General features: G+C 42.8%; 1 protein-coding gene across 7 annotated transcripts in view; it reads right to left on the bottom strand.

Moving 5' to 3' along the window:
- The window catches only part of EDRF1 (erythroid differentiation regulatory factor 1), a 57,402-nt gene extending 38,772 nt beyond the window's left edge, over window positions 1-18,630 (bottom strand). For 2 of the 7 annotated variants that reach the window (XM_085871196.1, XM_085871202.1), the window contains exons 1-5: window positions 18,523-18,630; window positions 12,017-12,203; window positions 7,367-7,452; window positions 7,081-7,173; window positions 5,297-5,481 (exon numbers count right to left, since the gene is read on the bottom strand). In XM_085871196.1, coding sequence (XP_085727322.1) covers window positions 5,297-5,481; window positions 7,081-7,173; window positions 7,367-7,381 — 293 coding nt within the window. In that variant the 5' untranslated portion in view covers window positions 7,382-7,452; window positions 12,017-12,203; window positions 18,523-18,630. The other 5 variants (XM_085871199.1, XM_085871197.1, XM_085871198.1 and 2 more) reach the window with 5 other exon arrangements.
- Between the last annotated feature and the right edge of the window lie 1,577 nt (window positions 18,631-20,207).

The raw sequence follows: 20,207 nt of genomic DNA, 5'->3' as shown, positions 1-20,207 counted from the left end.
GACAGCCTCAGCGCCTTACAGTTTCTCACAGTGCTTCAAAGTGCCTTGCAGCTCCTCACAGTGCCTCACAGCTCCTCACAGCTCTCCGTCGGTCGTGGCTCCTGGTGGTGGGTGACGCTCGGACTGTAAACGCTCCTGCACGAGACCTGCTCTTGGCATACCTGATTCTTGGCGTCCCTGGTTCCTGGGCGCTGGCAACAGACAAGGCACGCTCACACATTTCAGGACGTTCTTATTTGATGTACGACTTATATTTGGTGAGCGAGACGATTTCTCTTCACCCCCCCCCCCCAATCATCTGCTGGGTACCCTTGTCTGTGTTTAATTGCTAAGTAAGGCATAAAGATAAGCATCTGCCCTTTGTTCCTTTTTCTCTCAGTGCCCGATTGATTATCTATTTGCTTACGTTTATTTTGATTGATTTTTATTTATTATTTTCCGAATTAACAAATTGCTTTGTTGATGTTCGAACCTGTCCGTGCTTGTCCTTTCCTTCCATTGATCCAGCATTGTCCAAACCGAGATAGACTGGGAGGTAATTACCACACAAATTGACTTGTAATTGTTGGCACGCACCAGAGGTTAAACGCTCGGCTGCCCGAATTGAGATCTAATCAAGATAAGATTGGTGCTTTGCCGAGGGCGCGCTCCCCGTTCAGGAAACCAAGTGACCTCTAGTTATAGATGGTGGACACTGGAACTCGTGGTTAACTGATTGGCGTTCGTGGTTCCAAAGAAACTCACCGTACCATGAAGTCAATCGTGAACGGTGGCCCCAGGTCCGGCTCTTCCGAGGACAAATGGGTATTAAACCCCCTCATAATACACTCGGTACCCATGGCTGTAACAACATATATATATATATATATATATATATATATATATATATATATATATGTATATATATATATACATATATATGTATATATACTGTATATATACTGTATATATACTGTATATATATATATATATATATATATATATATATATATATATATATATATATATATATATATATATATACAGTAGACCAGGCATAAGTCGTCACCATCGGGACCAAGAAAAAAGTGACTTAGAAATGTGACGACTTACGCGTATGCGAACATTCATGATGACTGAGGGGTGAAGGATGAAGTCGCGCGTGGCCTGGACATGTATGTGTGAGAGCCAGCTATTGTACCAAAAGGAAAACACAATCCTCGGGGCATAGGTGGGGGTTCATTGGTGAGTTGGAAAGTGATCAAGCAAAGATGGAATTCATGAATCAGTTTATCAAAAGTAAAGATAATGAACAACTGTAAGACAACTCATATACCATCGGTGATGGTATGGTGACAAATTACATGACACACAGTCATCGTGGTGATGACTACCACTCAATGCCTATGTGTAAGTGAGTGCGGTGATGTACAAAACAAGCCAATATAAAACCATGATCGGACTTCAACACGAAGCTCGATCGATCCTTTACTCCTTCGCGAAGTAATCCGTTATGTTTGACTGCCTCAAACTCTTGGGCATCTGGTGCATGAGAAAGGACTCAAACCGGTCATTGTATTCCATGATGTTGTCTGGGCAATCCTCCACCGAAAGACAGTATCGGCGCATCACATCCAGGGCGCTGAATGCCTCCCGAATAGTTGGAGGCGCGTTTGGAATGTATGTCTCCCCTGAGTCCTCGAGATCGACAATGTCCACATCGTCCACGTCACCCGTATCGTCGGAGACGTTCTTCACAGAATCCACAATTTCTGCATCAGTCATTTGTTGGGTGCTGCGTAACTCAGCGTCCACGTTGATGTATTTTTCCAATGAGGGTATCGCGTCTGAACCAAAGATTTCAGCGAGTCTTTCCCAGACATTGCGGAACTGGTTTCCATGGTCGTCATCGCTCTCCTCATCAACTTCATGGGCGCTGCGATCCACATTGACGAACCCGACCGAACGGAAGCAGTTCGCGATGGTAACATTGGAGACCTTTCCCCATGCGGTTTTGGCAGCTATCAGGGCATCCAGCAAATCCCATTTGAATGGGATTCCCTCATCTGCTGCATTCAGGTGACGCGTGGCAAGGATCTGGCGGTAGTGAATTTTCAGGTTTCTGATGATGCCACCATCCATTGGTTGAGTGTGACTGGTAGTATAAGGTGGGAGGAATACAAGTTCTATGTTCTCCAGTTGACATGCAGGGTGAGTGGGACAGTTGTCAACTATGAACGCAATTTTGCGTTTTTCAAGTGACATACGATGGTTCAGTTTCACCAACCATTGTTCGAACAGGGCAGAAGTCATCCACGCATTTTTATTCGCTGAGTAGGCCACAGGCAGGTGCTTCACACTTTTGAAGGCTCGGGGATTCTTACTTTTCCCGATGGCGTACAGAGGCAGCTTGTCGGTGCCATCCATGTTCGCTCCAACCAGCAACGTCACACGGATCTTCGCCTGCTTATCACCATGATGGGATTGACCAACGAACCCCAGAGACTTTTCTGGCAGCATCTGCAAGAAAAGCCCAGTCTCATCGGCATTGTACACGTCCCGAGGCTGATACCTTTCCAAGATGTCTTTCAATTTGCAATCCTTCCAGTCGTGCACCACTGCCGAATCCACGCTGCCTGATTCGCCGCACTTCTTGACCTTGCCGATTCCCCACCTAACTTTGAATCTGTCTATCCAGTGCATCGGCAAGGTCTCGGCATCATCATGCCCGAGGTCCGCAGAGAATTTACATGCCTTCAGCAGCAACATTTCACCGTCCAACCGAATATTTGGCTGAGCCGACATTTGCCGAAACCAGATGATGAGCGCGTCATCGACATCTTCAAAGGACACACATTTCACGCGTTTCACACTTACCACCGGCCTCGCGATCTTCTCCACTTGTCCAAATATCTTGCCCTTATTCTTCAAGATATCGTTCAATGTCTGCCGTTTGATGTCCAACTTCTCAGCTATGGCTGTTTTCTTCATCAGTGGGTTTGCCTCGCAAAACTGGATAATGTCGTATTTTTCCTGGTAGGTTTTCGTTGTAAGCTTACGCTTAGTCGCCATTGTCCTGCCTGCAGTGCGATCAACGTGTGTACGCAGTTATAAATAGCCTATCACTGGCAGTGTAAACCAATGAGCGAGCATCACGATTCCATGAAATCGGGCTTCTCACGAGGCAGCAGTTCCGTGTGACGAGTTAGGAGTGGTAATTTACCTGAGTTTCCATTACGTGGGAACAGACAACATCTGACGACTTAGACGAAGTGACGACTTGGAGATGACGACTTATTCAAAGGGATGACCCTTTATTCAAAGGGATTTAACATGAGATAAATTCGGTGGGAAACTTGGTGGGGGGGTTAGGTCTGGTCCAAGGATCATGCCCTGAGATTTTGGACTTGGTCCAAAATCCAATATGGCCGCTATGGCGGGCAATTTGAAAAAGTATTTGAATTTATTTATTTTGCATTTCTACATGTTTAAAGTGATTTCCAACCCCCCCCCACCCCCCCAAAAAAAATATTGTTAGAGAAAAAAAATTTTTGCAACTTTATTTTCAACAAAATTTCGAATTCTGCATTTCTACATGTTTTAAGTGATTTCCAACCCCCCCCCCCCCCGCCCCAAAAAAGGAAGGAAGAAGCCTGTTGTTTTTGAGGTCAAAAGGTCAACATAGGCCAAAGGTTAACAACTAAGGTGGTATTTCTAAAATCCTCAATTTTCATCTGATTCACTTGAAATTTGAAGAGGATTTGTATTTCAGGTCACTGAATTCAACCACCAATTCTTTTGGAGGTCCACATCGGCCAAAATGTCAACAAAGGCCGAGTTTCTAAAATTGTCAATTTTCATCTGATTCACTTGAAATTTGAAGTTGCAAATTTGGTCATTGAATTTAACCACCAATTATTTTTGAGGTCAAATTTGTTTTAGGAATTTTGCAAGTATTGTGCTCTGCACATCTTTTTCTTGTTTGTTTGTCTGTCTGTGTGCAGGATATCTCAAAAAGTTGTGGATGGATTTGGATGAAATTTTGTGGACAGGGTGGTGTGGGACAAGGACGAACTGATTAGATTATGGTAAAGATCCAGGTCCGGCTACTAGAATATTTTAAGTGATTTTTCACCATTGAGAGATAAGGCCCAAAAACGATATCTAGAATGATATTTCAAAAAGTTGTGGATGGATTCGGATGAAACTTGGTGGACACGTTGGGTGTTTGACAAGGAAAAATTGATTAAATTTTGGTGAAGATCCGAATCCGGATCTGATAATTTGTTTTGTTTGTTTGTTTGATTTGTTTGATTAGTTTGATAATTTTTTGATTTGTGCGATCATTAGTTGGATAAGTGATACTTTACCATTGAGAGATCAGGCTAAACCGATATATAGCACAATATCTCAAAAATGTATTGGGCCCGATATGTTCTCTTGGATCAGGCATTGTGTGGCAGAGGTATGCGCTCTACCGAGTGCCCTTCTAGTTCAATCGATGTTACAGAGTATCGGTACTGCTGAAGCAATTCATTGGCAAGGATAAAACTGGGTGGTTTACCATTGCCTTCCCAACAGTAGTTTGGGCAGCCATTTGGACTTTGTTCAGAGTGCTAGCGATAGCTCGCCTACTCTTCACAAAGGACACCGTGGGATCTTTAGCATCCACCAAATAATGCTGGCAGAAAAGATGCTTCATCTGGAACCGCCTTTCAGAGACGGTGTTCTCTCACTCTTCTCTCCAGCACTTCAATCAGTCTGTGCACTGCCACCTCGTGTCATCCCCCGTATTTAACCACAATCATCATTACCCATGTTAACCCTTTCTAACCCAACTCTCCCACCGCAGGTTGAAATGTTTCCTCCCCTCCTCTATGTCTTCCTTTCCTGTTCTCTTATTTCCTTGCTTAATGTGTCCGATAGTAACCCCTTACTCTCCCATGAGCCTCGGTCTTGCAGAGAAAAAAAAGCTCACTTTTCAGGTTTGTACAATAATCTACAACTAACACATTAGAGACATGCATTAAAATGCATACATTCTTTCATGGTGCAGAAGAAGTACATGAGCAACTTATAATGGTGTTCCATATTTCCTATTGCACACCATTTTTTAAAATTATTATAAATCCTAAATAGAGCACCAATGAAAGAGTGCAACACGTGCTATTATTTACTGAATAAATAGCCATACAGCCAACCTCACAGCCCTCTGGAGTCATTGATAAAAGTTTATTTGCACAAATTAACTTGGTCTTTGATGCCTTTTCCTTCATTGCCATTTCAGTAAATCCATATTCTCACTCGGAGGTCCTACCTTGAAAATGGATGGTTCGCCCTGGCCATGCCTGGAAGGCCGGGTGGTTGGGTGCCAAGGCGTGCTGCACCACGCAGCCAGTTTGCCGGAGGGAGTTTGAGGTCAGTGTGCTGGCGGAGAAGTGCAAAACCTGCACGGGGAGGTGCCCAGCTGTATTTTACCACTGCCGAGCTTTTCACTGGCATCTGAAAACACCGCCAACCACACAATTAAGTGACGGTGTTTCTTTCAAAACCCATTTTTAATCTCACCCTGAAAGGGATGCGAGACCATTGTAATTCCCTTGTCGGTGTGTGTGTGTGTGTGTGTGTGTGTGTGTGTGTGTGTGTGTGTGTGTGTGTGTGTGTGTGTGTGTGTGTGTGTGTGTGTGTGTGTGTGTGTGTGTGTGTGTGTGTGTGTTGCGTGCACAGCACATCTATATATTTTTGGTTTAATTATTTTTTTTCTCTGCAACCGCTTGTCCGATCGATGCGAAACCTTAAACACAGTACTGACTCCCCGTGGAGAATATTTTATTAATAACTCTGATGGCATAGGTCACATGGTATGATGGCCATATTTGGTTAAAGGAAAAAAATTGGACATTTGTTTTCTCCGAAACCGCTCAATGAAAAAAAAAATGAAACTTCGCATGTGATCAACTCTCAATAAGGTATATAGAGTGATAACGATGACATCATTGGTGAAGTGGTATTCCAGCTGTAATTTGTTGAATTGAAATCCTTTTCCAAAAAATCTGAAACTTCATACATCAGACCTACGACGCACTGTGAGTGGAAAATTAAATTTATGATGTCATTGGTCATGTGGTCTGGCAGCCATATTGGATTGAAAATAAAAACATCAAAAAATCTTTTTCTCCAGAATCGCTTTACAGATCGATGTGAAACTTCATACATATGACCGACCAGCCATGGGGAATGTAGTTAGATTTTTTTTTCATATTCACCTTTATTGACACAATTTAGCCTTCATGTGCACAAAAGTGGTCGTTAAATATCTGAATAATCAATCAATAAAGCTTTGGATAATGGCAATGCATGTGACATAATAAGGTGCAGAGATGATATGGGTATATGGGCCATAACAGTAGTGGGCCATAATACTGGCATGTTCAGTTAACGATGGTATTTTTGTTCCGAATGAGTGCACGAGGCGAGACTACGCGCTCTCCCGAGTGCTTGTCTCGTTTTATAAATGCGATGAATAAATCCCCCAAAAAACTTTAACAACCTTTTAAATTTAAAAGCTACTCTCAAACTTAAAAAAACCTGGAGATGACATGGCGAGAATAGAATAAGAAGTCAAGAAAGTAATCTGAAATCAAACTCTCGACAAAGGTTATTGAATTGACTTGAACTCCTCGAGCTCAACATGAGCCACAATCTCTCCTGCACAGTTACCAGTTACTCGTGCAATAACCAACTAATAATTTCCTCATACCCATGGATGCCAACCGATGGGGGTTTTTTCTCCATGCGATATCCTTTAAATGCTGAGCGTCAAGCAAGGAAGCAAGCAGCACGTACTGTTTTTAAAGTCTTTGGAATGACTTGGCCGGGTTTGAACCGCCGACTCACAGACTCGGAGCAGATGCTCCAACCATTACACCACCGAGTCTGGTTAGATTATAAATATAGTCAACCCCATAATCACCTGACTCATGACAAGAGAAACAAACACAATTATATTTCCAGTTGCAACTGCAGTGTATGTTAACGTTTTTAGTTTCCATTTGAAAGATTGCATGTTTCTAATCTGAGAGCACAACTGTTCACCCTCACCTCTTCCCCCTGGTTCTCCATAGCTCCTTCCCCTTCTTGGGTATCATCAGTCGAAGGAAGAACATCAGTCTCCATGGGAGCCACAGCACCACACTTGAAAAACATGTGAAGACATCAAAAAGAGATTATAACTTTGCATAACTCATTTCTATTTGCATTGGGGGATTACTTGCTGCTGGAAGATAAGACAGAGCCCTTCTTCAGCATCATTTAGTCGAACCAAGAGCAGCAACTTTCTGAAACTTAACTCAATTAAAACAGATAGAATGGTGATTTGCTCACCTACCCTCAAGAAGCTCATACAAGAATCACTCTCATGTGGTCAACAACTCCAATGCTCCTCTTCATGTCATTACCAATCTTGAAGTTTTACTGAAGGAAAAACAGATGTTTGCACCCCATATGAATTTAACCTGAAGCCCATTTCCTACGACCTACAATGGCTGGCAGGAGGTCCTAGAGGTTTGCACACTCGCCTCTGAGCTGTATAGCCTGGATTTGCATCTCGGTCCAACTATAAACTGTCATCCTGGTGTGTTTCTCATGCAGGGCGATGTACCATACACGCTGTCCGTCGGATGGACGTTAAACTAGGTGTACCATCTGCCAGAATTAGTTGGTAAACTAAGATTCCACAGGGTCTTCCAAGAAGTAGACTAGTCATCGTTGACACCCTCTAGAAATTACAAATTCCTGCAAATATCAGACCTACGACCCACTGCGAGTGGGTGCGCGTGCAGCTTTTATTTATTAATCTCAGGGAACATAAAACTCTTTTGGAGTTTTTTGGTTCAGGGAACATAAAAACCCTTTTGGCTACAGGGGGCACTGCATCAGTCAAACAGCAACGCTCGCAGAAGTGATGCAAACTAGAAGCCATTAAGAATCAACCACAAGGTGTGGAGCCATGTCAAAGGTGCACCAAATGAGGTGTGGCATGCAGTTTACTGATCTCTGAAGACCATTAATGATCTAGTTGAGACATTACCAAGTTCCAACAATCTGATTATAATATGATGATTCTTGTTTTCTCAAAGCTTATAATCCAAATCCTAAACAATGCTTCTTTCCATAGATTTGAACGGCAATCTAGTATCCGACCATTAAATTAATCACCACCCTACCTTAATGGCTTGTGTCAGTGCTCTGTCAGTGTTTTGACCAGATTGTCTCGGTGTTCTGCAGCTCGATTAATTACTCTCACCAAGACTTAAAAATAGAACTCTGGGCCTAAGGGAATTTCAATGGCTTCCATTTCATCAAAGGATAGATTTCATAATAATGCCTTAAATAATGCGAAACGATCATCATTCGTTCCACAAAAATATTTCACGATCCTGAGTAATTTTTCTGTTGCAAATGAAAACTTTCGATGACTACTATTTCTTATGTTCAGGTTCTGGAATGCTCTATCAATGAAAATATGACCTGCGTATTCCTTTTCAGTAACTGTGTATCTTCCTCTGTCTGTCATGCTCTTTTCGCTGTGACGTCATTCCGGCTGGAATGTCATTACGGCGTGGTGTCTAGCGCTAGGATAGGCCTCTACGGACGTGTACATCACCCCGGCGTCCAGCACCCAACCATGGCCGTTATTTCTCGGATGGTAGTTGAACACCATAACCCATATATCTGACTCGATATGACTATCTGACGTGTGTTGGTGATGTGCTGAATGTCAGATGCTCGGTGCCAGGATGACATCTGGGACGTTATTACTTCTAGCGCTAGGCGAAGCCTTTATGTATTATTCATGACTCAATGAGAATTGCACTTTGCAACTTAAAAAAAAAACACGATGTAACGTCATATCTTAGGAACATAAAACAAATTTATATCTCGTTTATTGGTGAATAAGTGTGTGTATTACTAAAATTAATGCTGAGTTGTGAGCAGTTTACAATCTTGCTTCTGAAATACAAAAAAATCAAAATATTGACTGTCAATAAACTGTATCACTGCACGGTAACATATGTAGGGTAAGTTATGTTGTTCAACTACCGCCAGTGAAGCGACGGGTTCAATGTTGGTTGCATTTAAAGCAAAAACTTTTCTTTTTATTTGAAGCAAAAATACAAGGAAATTTACAAGGAAATCTCACACAGGTGAATGCCATTCAGCCCATGATGCCTGCACGAACACCACACTAACTTATCTACACAAGATCCAAGGAAGAAAATGCAAAAAAAACAATAAAATTAATTATGATTTTATATTATTATTATTATTAAAATTTTTGTAGTTTTTTTTCTTCTTCTCCTCAGGGGAGGGGGCATGGGCTTGGTTAAAAACACACATCAACCACACAACCCCCCTTGACAAGACCCCCACCAACAGCACTCCGTACACATGCACACAATTCCCCATCAATGCTCAAACTGCCTAAAAGTCTTATCAACATCCCCCCACCCCTCTCTCTCCATAACTTCCAGGTACCTATCTAATTTTAATTTAAACTTATGTACTTTTTCTGCTGCCACTACCTTTCCAGGCAGATCATTCCATGCATTAACTACTCCCTGAGTGAAAGACCCTTGCCTTAATACCGTCTTAACTCTCCTCTTCTTTACTCTCAGGCTATGGCCCCTGGTCCGATCAGTCGACTCTGCTGAATAATTCATCTGCACTTATTTTATCTATACCTTTCATTATCTTAAACATCTCAATCATATTTCCTCGTAACCGCCTCCTTTCTCGTGTATAAAGCCCTGTCTCCTTCAGGCACTCCTCATAGCTGAGTCTAGCTAGGCCCGGAATCATTCGAGTAGCCGTGCGCTGAACCCTCTCTCTGGCATCTACTGTATGTCCTTCCTGAGTTGTGGTGCCCACAACTGCACACAATATTCTAGATGTGGCCCTCACTAAATTCCTGTACAATGTTAACACCACCTCTTTTGATTTGTAAATGATCCCCCTCCGAATACAACCTAAAACCCTATTTGCTCTACCAATAGCTGCCTGGCACTGTGCTGTTTGCTTACCTCCTGTATCTATTACCACCCCCAGATCCTTCTCCTGTGTGACATGCTCCAAAATTACCCCTTGCATCCTGTAATCTCTATTTTGATTGTTCTTACCCATCCCCAACACCTTACACTTGCTCAGGTTAAACTTCATCTGCCAATCTTTTACCCAATCTATACAAGTGTCAATCCTTTCCTGTATCTTATCACCACCCCCTCTGATATCCACCATACCTCCAAGCTTTGAGTCATCTGCAAATTTGGAGAGCTTACTCTTTACCCCATTATCCAAATCGTTGATCTTGTTCTTGCGTATGGCAGCTGAGTTGTCAGGGTAGCTATCATTTCTTGGAAGCGTGACTGTGTCGCTGATGCAGTGCCCCTCTACCAATACACACTGATACTCATTCTGCTGACCTCAGAAGGAGGACAGGCTGAGTCAACCCCCTGGTGTATTAATTTAATGGCCAATGGGGCTTGAACTCAGGACCCTTGGATCCCAAGCCACCACCCTAACCACGAAGCCAACACCAGGCTTATAAATCGTTGATGTAAATATTGAATAGCAATGGTCCGAGTACTGATCCATGAGGCACCCCACTACTTACATCCTCTCAGCAAGCCATCCTCCCACTCACAGCCACTCTTTGCTTCCTACCACTAAGCCAGTTTACAATCCAATTCTCCACCTGACCAGCCACTTCACAAGCCCTCACTTTAACTAACAACCTCCGATTGTGGTACCTTATCAAATGCCTTCTTAAAGTCTAGATACGCTATGTCCACTGCCTTTCCCTAATCCACCCAATCAGACACTGCCTCATCGGACTCTAAAAGATTTGTTAAACAGGAATTACCTTTGGTAAACCCATGCTGACCTTTAATTAGTTTGTATTTGTTCAAATGGTTCCTCATCTGGTCCTTAATTAATGTCTCCAACACCTTCCCCACAACTGTAAAAGTCAAACTAACAGGTCTATAGTTTCCCAATTCCTCTCTGGATCCTTTCTTAAATAATGATGTTACATTTCCAAGTCTCCAATCCTCCGGTACCTGCCCTGACTCCAAGGAACTATTGAAAATATTTGTTGACATCTCACTCACCTGCTCAGCCACTTCCATCATTACTCTCAGGGGCATATTATCTTGACCTTAGCTTCTCTTAGATGTCCTCGCTGTTCCTTTACTTCCTCCACTCCAACCTGGATCTTCTGTAAAAGCCCTTCCTCACCTCCTCGATAGATACTCTCAGCTATTGGCAATTCTCCTGACTGTTCTTGTGTAAAATTGAAGAAAAATACCTGTTTAATTAGCCTGCCATCTCACTTTCATCACTAACCACTCTCCCGGTGCTATTCCTCAATGGGCCCACACTGGTCCTAACCTGTTCTTTTCCCCTGATATTCTTAAATAAAGCCTTGCTATTATGTTTAATATTCTTAGCCATGTCCTTCTCATACTCTCTTTTGGCTTGCTGAGTTATTTTCTTAACTTGCCTCTGTTAACTCCGATAGTGATATAAATCTAACTCCAGTCCTGTTATTTTAAACCTAGTAAATTCCTTCTGCTTCTCCTTAACAGTGTTCCTTATCTCACTGCTCAACCACCCTGGCCTCTTTCTGCTTATAGTTTTACACCTCATTGGAATGTACTTACTCTGCACTCTACACATTTGTTCCTGAAAGGTTTCCCATTTTTCTGATGCTGATTGTCCTGTTGTTGGAGTCTCCCAATCGAGATCACCCTACTCCCTCCTCATACCCTCAAGGTTTGCCTTCCTGAAATCTCATAGCCTTACTCTACTATCCTGAACTCTAAACCTGAACAGAATCTTTGCACACACAAAGTTATGGTCACTTGCTCCAAAATGCTCCCCTTCCTCAACCTCCTCCACCATCTTGAGATCATTACTTAAAAGGAGGTCTAACACTGCACTCCCCTAGAAGCAAGCCTTTCATTCGATTCAGCCTCACCTGGTTGTTATTGGTGATTCGAGTTGGTTTTATCCTACTGGTGCTTGGTCGTCCTGACAACAATGCATGGTACTCCGAAGAGGGACCACTGAATCAGAAACTTGACAAGCTTGGATGACTCACCAGGGTACAACACTCCCTTCCGAGGGAGGAATAATGGCTGAAGCCCTCCAAGGCAGAATTCCAACTGAAAAATGAATGACATAGGCACAAATGGCATCATAATTATGTCACACTTGTGGCTTATTGTCAAGAGACTAAATACTAGCAAAATATACATGGTGGGACTTGTGCAGAATAACTAGCATTCGATCTAGGTCAAGACATCCACTGCGTAAGTTAATACGGAAAAGATGTCAAAATCCACCAAATAGCAAATAACATTTCAAGTGTACAGAATATTAATTAACATGTTTAACTTACTCATTATTTCACTCAAGGACGACATCCACAGAAAGGATCGGAAATCCACTTGGTTTTAAAATCCATTTGTACAAGTTTATTGGTGATACACTATGTGCCCTGAGCTTCTGTCTTTAATGTCATTCAATCGGACTAAACTAGTAAGTATTTTAGTGATTGCATGAATTTTGAAAACACCTATATAATTGACATTATTACCCCGTACGTGTGAAGCGTAAAGTGGGGGTTTAGCAATTGGTTCACTCTGTCTGTCTGTCTTCAGATGTCAATCTATGATCGAGGAAGTACTTTATTACCTCCACCACCAAAGATGGATGGAGGTTATGTTTTCACCCCTGTCTGTCTGTTTGTGAACAACATATCTCAAAAAGTTGTGGATGGATTCAGACGAAACTTGGTGGGCAGGTTGGGCAGGTTGGGTATGGGCAAGGAAGCAGTGGTTCGATTTTGGTGAAGATCCGAAAAGTTTTTCAGTGATTCTTCACCATTGAGTGATAAAGGCAAAACGATGTAAAGCCAAAACGATGTAATGCAGGATATCTCAAGCACTGATTCAGACAAAGCTTGGTGGATGAGTTGGTTAAGTGAGAAGAACAAGCAGATTCAATTTTGGTTCAGGACCAAATCCAGATCTGGCCTACCAGTGGGATACAGAATGTAAACTGTTTAGCCTGGCGGAGGTATGCTCTCGACCAAGTGCTGTTCTACGTGGTTTAATTTATTCAGCATATGCAATACATCAAACTTTAACATCGTGCAGATAGCCAGCGACACCTTGCACAATTTCAGGGAGTAACATGGTCACCGAGTTAAAGCCACAGTGAACAGTTTGGATGACGGTGGTTGTCATGGATTATCTGGAGCAGCCTCGAACACCAAATTTGTCAAGCATAAACATATATGAAACTTGAGGGGGAGCACTCGGTCGAGTGCAAAACCTCTGCCGCCAATACTGCTAGGTCACTCAAGTGAACCTGATGTCCTATTCATTCAATTTGATGTCAACAGTGCACAGAGTTATAGTTTGCAACTTTCCCTTTTACTTTTAACTTTTACATACTCAATTCATTCGTCATAACTAGATTCCTTGAGACAGAAATTGATTTTACGTTGGTATATCCACCTGAAGTTCCAAAATCAGCCGCAATTATAATTTTGGCATGTTTTTTGTTGGAAATCACTTGTAGAAATGTAGAAATGTAGAAATCACTTGTAGAAATTTCTACATGTAGAAATGCAAAAAAAAAAAATCGAAGTTTTGTTGAAAAAAAAGTTGCAAAATTTTGTTTTTTTTTCCCTAACAATTTTTTTTTGGGGGTGGGGGGGTTGGAAATCACTTAAAACATGTAGAAATGCAAAAAAAAAATTCAAATATTTTTTCAAAATGGCCGCCATAGCGGCCATATTGGACTTTGGACTAAGTCCAAAATCTAATGGCATGATCCTTGGACCATACCTAATCCCCCCACGAAGTTTCGTCGAAATCCGTCAAGGAGTTTTTCCGTAATACTGTTCACAAACAAACAAACAAACAAACAAAACAGACGGGTGAAAACAGTAACCTCCGTCCATCTTCGATGGCGGAGGTTAAATATGCGACGTAGTGCAGGGGATTTGCCTTCATTGCAATCTGATGATGCCTTCTTTATAAAGCTCAATGATTATAAATGCTGGGAGTTTGATGTACCACTTCGTAGCTCGCATTCCTGCATCGTATGGAATGATCACCAACAGTAACAGATAAATAAGAGACACCTCCCGAAGGTGCCGCTGCAGCCGAGAATGGCACTTGAGAGCATACCTCCGCGAGGTTGAACAGTTTACGTTTTGTATCCCACTGATAGGCCGGATCTGGACCTGGACCTGAACCAAAATTGACTCGGTTTGTTCTCGCGTCACCTAACCCACTCATCCACCTTTAGTTTGTCTGAATCAGTGTACAACATTTTGAAATATCGTGCTATGTATGGTTTTCGGCCCCATCTCGAAATGGTAAAGAATCACTTAAGCCCCTGTCACACCTTGACGATTTAGCCAGCGTTTGGCAACGTATAAAAATTTATCTAAAATGCTGGCGTACGGTGAACTATTGATGTTTTTTTCAGTTTTGGGCGTATATTAACGAGTTGGACATATGCATAACGTATTAGTAACGTACACAGAACGTTTCGATAATTATAGATAACTAATACCAACGAATGCTGAGCGTGTTGTCGGCGTTCACAACTTATACCCAACGATAGTCTAACTTATGCATAGCACGCGGCAGCATATCGCCGACGATCACGTGGCGTAGCCTATTAAAAGGCTGCCGCTCGACGATTCAAATCACAGTCATCGTATATCTGCGCATCTGATGCTGATCCAGTACCGCTGACATCTGCCCAAATGAATTTGTAGTCAGCATCCACAAGCACCATCAGAACAACGGAGTAGAATCCTTTGTAGTTGAAGTATTGCGACCGACTCTTTGGAGGACAGCGGCAGACCACGTGCTTCCCGTCAAGTGCCCCACATGTGGGTCATTCCATGTCAAATCATCAAAGAATCTGCCGTCATCTTTCAGATTTTTGTAAAACTTTGGGAACCAATTGGGACCCATGAAAAACGGCAAGAACTCAAATATTTTTGCGAACAGCCTCTTAATTAGTGAGATACAGACTAACGATTATACAATCTTTGTATGATACAATCAATAAGTGAGTTCAAGTACACAGTGTTCACTAACCTGACTTTGGCTTTCAATTTCCTCTTCAATGCAGCAACAGCAGCACTTGTTTCTTCCCCTCAGGCCCAGTTCAAAATGAAAGTATATGATACTTCAAAACAATTGATGGTCGTTCCCTGTGTTCCCTGTCATGGCTAGGTTAGAATGATTGTATAATACATTACAAATGCTGATTTTCGAACCTATATACCATACGTACATGTACATTATTGCTCATATCTCAGAAACTATTGGAGTGCCCATCACAAAATTTATGTGGAAGCTTCTTGACATCATACGGTACCTCTGGGATGAATTTGAGTAAATTTGAAGGATACATTTTTTTGGGATTCACGATTGAAGTTTATATTTTGTGATAACTTTTTTGTGGAGGTAGGAAAATGTTGCCCAGACAAATTCATAGGACATGAAAATACCTTTAAAATGACACCAAAACCAGCTCTCTGGGTGTTATACTTTTAGAGATATGGCCATTTGAATTCGCGACGTCGTGCTAATTAGTCCAAAGTTCGTTAGTCTGTATCTCACTAATTAAGAGGCTGTTAGCAAAAATATTTGAGTTCTTGCCGTTTTTCATGCGTTCCAATTGGTTCCCAAAGTTTTTCAAAAATCTGAGAGATGACGGCAGATTCTTTGATGATTTGACATGGAATGACCCATGTATGGGGGAAAGTTCCATCGTTGGAAGAACTTGTCAGCTATGGCGCGCCAACCATCAGGAGTACTTGGGGCAAACCAGCACCTCATCCACATATTCATCAATAATGGCTTGACAGACTTTTCTGACCACTAGGGACTGGGTGTTGTGAGTGACCCTCCATCCAAACTACATCGAGGCATACTTGCTTCCAGAGGCAAGGTAATGCAAAGTCAGTGCCAGCTTCATGCCAGGCTCAAGTGGATCCCTGTAGAAGGTGTACTGCTTGGTTATCCTTGGACCCACTCTGGCTCACAGCTCGTCGAACATCGCTGGGGGCATACGCAGGAAGTTGGTGAAGGATGCATGGTCCTTGTTACAGATTTCCACCATGAGCTGGTCATACATGCCAAAATACCGTCGCCTCCCGATCCATGGTCTCACCCAGTTCCTTCTCCTCCGTTCACCTCTTCTTCTCCTGGCTCTATTGGCACGCAACTGGTAGAGTGTCAAATCGATGAGGACATGTTGATGTTGGAGGACAGCTAGTAGGTATTCTCATCTCGGCCTTGCCGGATCCTCCATCTCTCGGATGACATGGACATCTACTCACCATGGAGTCTGGAACACTGACAGGTTCCTCCTGTGAAGCCCATTTTTATATACCAATTCCCCTAAACGCTGCCAATACGCCATTATATGGTAGCTGCAAGTTAGAAACACGTTCAGTAAGTTCTGTGGTCGTCCGGAAGACGTCAAATATGTATACATACGTCAATATGTGTTGGAGATACGTTACACAGAGGTTCAAAGCACGTTACTCATAGGTTAGAAATAAGTTTCGGGTACGCTAGACATTACCTCGACGTATTTCGACTTATGAGTAACTTACAAGTAACGTGTGTCGACGTGTATCAACAATCGCATAACGTGCCTACAACTTATGGCCAGCGAATGCGGAATGTGTGCGTCATACGCTGGCATACGTCGACAAATTTTGTGCATGCACAAAATTTGTCGACGAGCTCGGCGTACTAACGACGTATGCCAGCGTGCTTCAGCGTGCTCTTAATGTATACAAAACTTACCCATAACGTATTCGACGTGTGCCAGCGTATTCACCAAATTTTTCATACGTCGGGATATGCTGGCTAAAACGTCAAGGTGTGACAGCGGCTTTCTCACCAAAATTAATCAGTTCATCCTTGTCACACATCCAAACCTGTGCACCAAATTTCGTTCCAATCCGTCCACAACTTTTTGAGACATCCTGCTCACAGACAGGCAGACAGGCAGGAGTGAAGCCAACCTCCGTCCACCGATAACTCGAGTCTTTACAATAACTCGAGTCAGTCAGTGGAAAAATAAGGACAATAAATGGTCTGAACCAAATTTTGCAAGGATTTCCCCCCCCCCCCCCCACAGCGGAGCACACCTCTCGAAATTCGGTTGACAAAATCCTTTGTATAGTACACAGTGATGCCATTGAGTCGTAAGAATATGACAACGATAGTTCGTTTCGTTGATGTTTATTTTAAGTGCATCCCGTGTGAGCTGAGGATCATGTCTGAGGTCGAAGCCTGGTGTTGGCTCAGTGGTTAGGGTGGTGGCTTGGAATCCTTGGGTCCTGCGTTCAAGCCCCGTCGGCCGCTGAATTAATACACCATGGGGTTGACTCAGCCCGTCATCCTTCCGTGGTCGGCGAAATGAGTACCAGTACCAGTGTGTGTACTGGTAGAGGGGCACTGCATCAGCGACACAGTCACGCTTCAAGAAATGAGAGCTGCCATACGACCACCTACTCCCAACTCCCAATGAATGCCTACCAGAACACTGCAACTTATTTTGCCGACATCAGAAGGATGACAGGCTGAGTCAACCCTCCCAGATGTTAATTCAACGGCCAGACAGCGGCTTGACCTCAAGGCCCAAGGATCTTAAGCCAACACCAGGCCTGTAGCGTAGCTTCTGGGTCATTGCGTGTGGCATATTTGCTCATCCATCGTCAACAACTACAAAAGGCACAAGAGTTGAATGTTCATCAACTTACAGTGGAATGTTCAAACCAGACTCGGTGACCTGATGGTTCGAGTGTCCTTTCTGAATCTGGGGGTGGTGGTTCGAACCCTGGTGGAGTCAAACCAAAGACTTCTTGTTTTTTTTTTTTTTTTAATGGTACGTGCTGCCTCCTTGCTTGACGCTCAGCATTTAAAAAAAAAAAAAGGAGAGAGCACACACAAACTGCCGTAGGTTGGCAACCGTTGCACAAGCTTTGATGGGCCCAATTGCCTCCACATGTGTCGAAGCTCTTTGCAAGGGAACTCAGATTTATTAAATTATTGAAAAGGAGGATCATGTCACGTTGGCTGTGTATGTATTGTGCATTATTAAATAATTATTACTGTTAACCCTGACAACAAGTGCTGGCCCTTCACAACAATACAAACCTTGCATGTCGACGCCATCTTGGAGCACACGTTATGACCACCGACGGATTTTATCCAGTGCATGTAAATGATACTGGTGTCACCACACACCAACGGTTTACCATCATTGGCGATTTCTTCTTTTTTTTTAACGATAATAATGGATTTACAACCTGCCGAAACACCTATCCGAACTCGAGGTGCATTTCCTGCCCATTCATTTCATAAAACCACAAGTATTGTCGTTGGAAAAATTAAAACGTGACGACGATCTGCTCTTTTTAAATCCCACCTTCTCTTTTCTGTCCACAGCGCCGCTCACCCCACCACGTTGTTTACCTCACAATTGGGGGGGGGGCGGGTCGCACTTCCGGTGATTAGTTTTCACGACAGATTTGTGGTATTCAAGTTGTTTTAATGACGTTTTTCAAAATTGTTTTCAAATCATATATTCAAGATTGGTTTTCATTGCAGAATTTTTTTAATTGCCAAACGTCAGAAGTGAATAAAACAAGAAGCTCGTGAATGCTTAGCGTGTCTTCCTATACACCGCCTATAAAGCGATACCACCATATTTTGCACCCATCACGTCTTTTAAATTTCCTCTTCCATCAATTCTACTTTATTAAAATAAACCAATTATTATTTGCCCCTTATGTTTTATCACAATAACCTGCGGTATTTTGCCACACATGCATCCGATTCCGATCGAAGTAATTATGACGTGTGGGTCAAATATTTATGGGGTGTTTATTTATTGCGTACGGACGGGGTGTGTGGAAGGATTGTCAAATGACGAAAATTTAATTTGAGAAAAGGAGGATTACAAATAACAGAAAATTAAAAAAATATATATATATATATGTATATATATATATATATATATATATATGTATATATATAAATATATATATATATATATATATATATATATATATATATATATATATATATATATATATATATATATATATATATATATATAGATAGATAGATATTGTTACGGATTTTAGAATCCAGTGTGAAGAATGCATCCACACATCCAGGTCCTCAGACAGTTATTTCCTTAAATGCATGTTCAGATTAGCCCTATGTCTATTGGGATTTTAAATGTGATGCGATGAGAATGGTAAACAATAGATCCCCTCTCTTATGGGAAGTTTTTTTTTTCTTTTCTTTTTTTTTCTTTTTTTTTTTTTCTTTACGACAGACACGTTTACACACATTTCTTTCGCGAGCGCCAACGCCCGCCTTTTTTTGAGATCGCACGGGTCGTCATGGTAACCGTGCGCAAGTGGGGTGAGCTTGGGGCGGACTCTGCGCTCGCCGAGACGGGCCGCATATAACAAAAAAAAGAATTGGAGGTCCGTTCTGAGGGAGGAGAGAGAGAGAGAGAGAGAGAGAGAGAGAGAGAGAGAGAGAGAGAGAGAGAGAGAGAGAGAGAGAGAGAGAGAGAGAGAGAGAGAGAGAGAGAGAGATAAGAGGAGGGAGAAGAGAACAAGAAAAAAGCCAGAGAGGAAAAGGAGGAGAGACGCGAGCAAGAAGCGGGCAAGCGAGCTGAGAAAGAAACGAGAGTTGAAGCACGCGAGGGAAGAAGCGAGGCAGAGAGGAAGCGCGCAAGTGAGCAAGCGAGTGTGTGGTGCGCGTGTGGGTGTGAGCAGCACCGACAACGAGTGAGGCACGGGTCGGTCACCAACGTGTGAGGCGCGGGTCAGTCACCAATGGACCGTGTGGGTCACTGAACGTCACCAGTTTCGTGAAGTGTGAGGAACTGCCCGTGTCGCAGCACCAGGGTCTAAACCCACGACAGACTATCTCGGTGCCCTCCCAGACGTTGACTGGCGTTCAAGGCTGTTCGCAAGAGGGTGCACGGCAAGGTTGGGTGCTGGCAACGGACGTGACACGCACGCACACATTTCAGGACGTTTTCACTTCACGGACGACTTTCTGGTGAGCGAGACGACTCTTGCCCCCCCC

This window comes from Eptatretus burgeri, chromosome 2 (genome assembly GCF_056783735.1).
Source record: "Eptatretus burgeri isolate ZD-2024b chromosome 2, Ebu_testis_v1, whole genome shotgun sequence".
Taxonomy (NCBI): Eukaryota; Metazoa; Chordata; class Myxini; order Myxiniformes; family Myxinidae; genus Eptatretus; species Eptatretus burgeri.
Note: the sequence above shows the minus strand (reverse complement) of the source record. Positions and strands in the feature narration are given on the sequence as shown.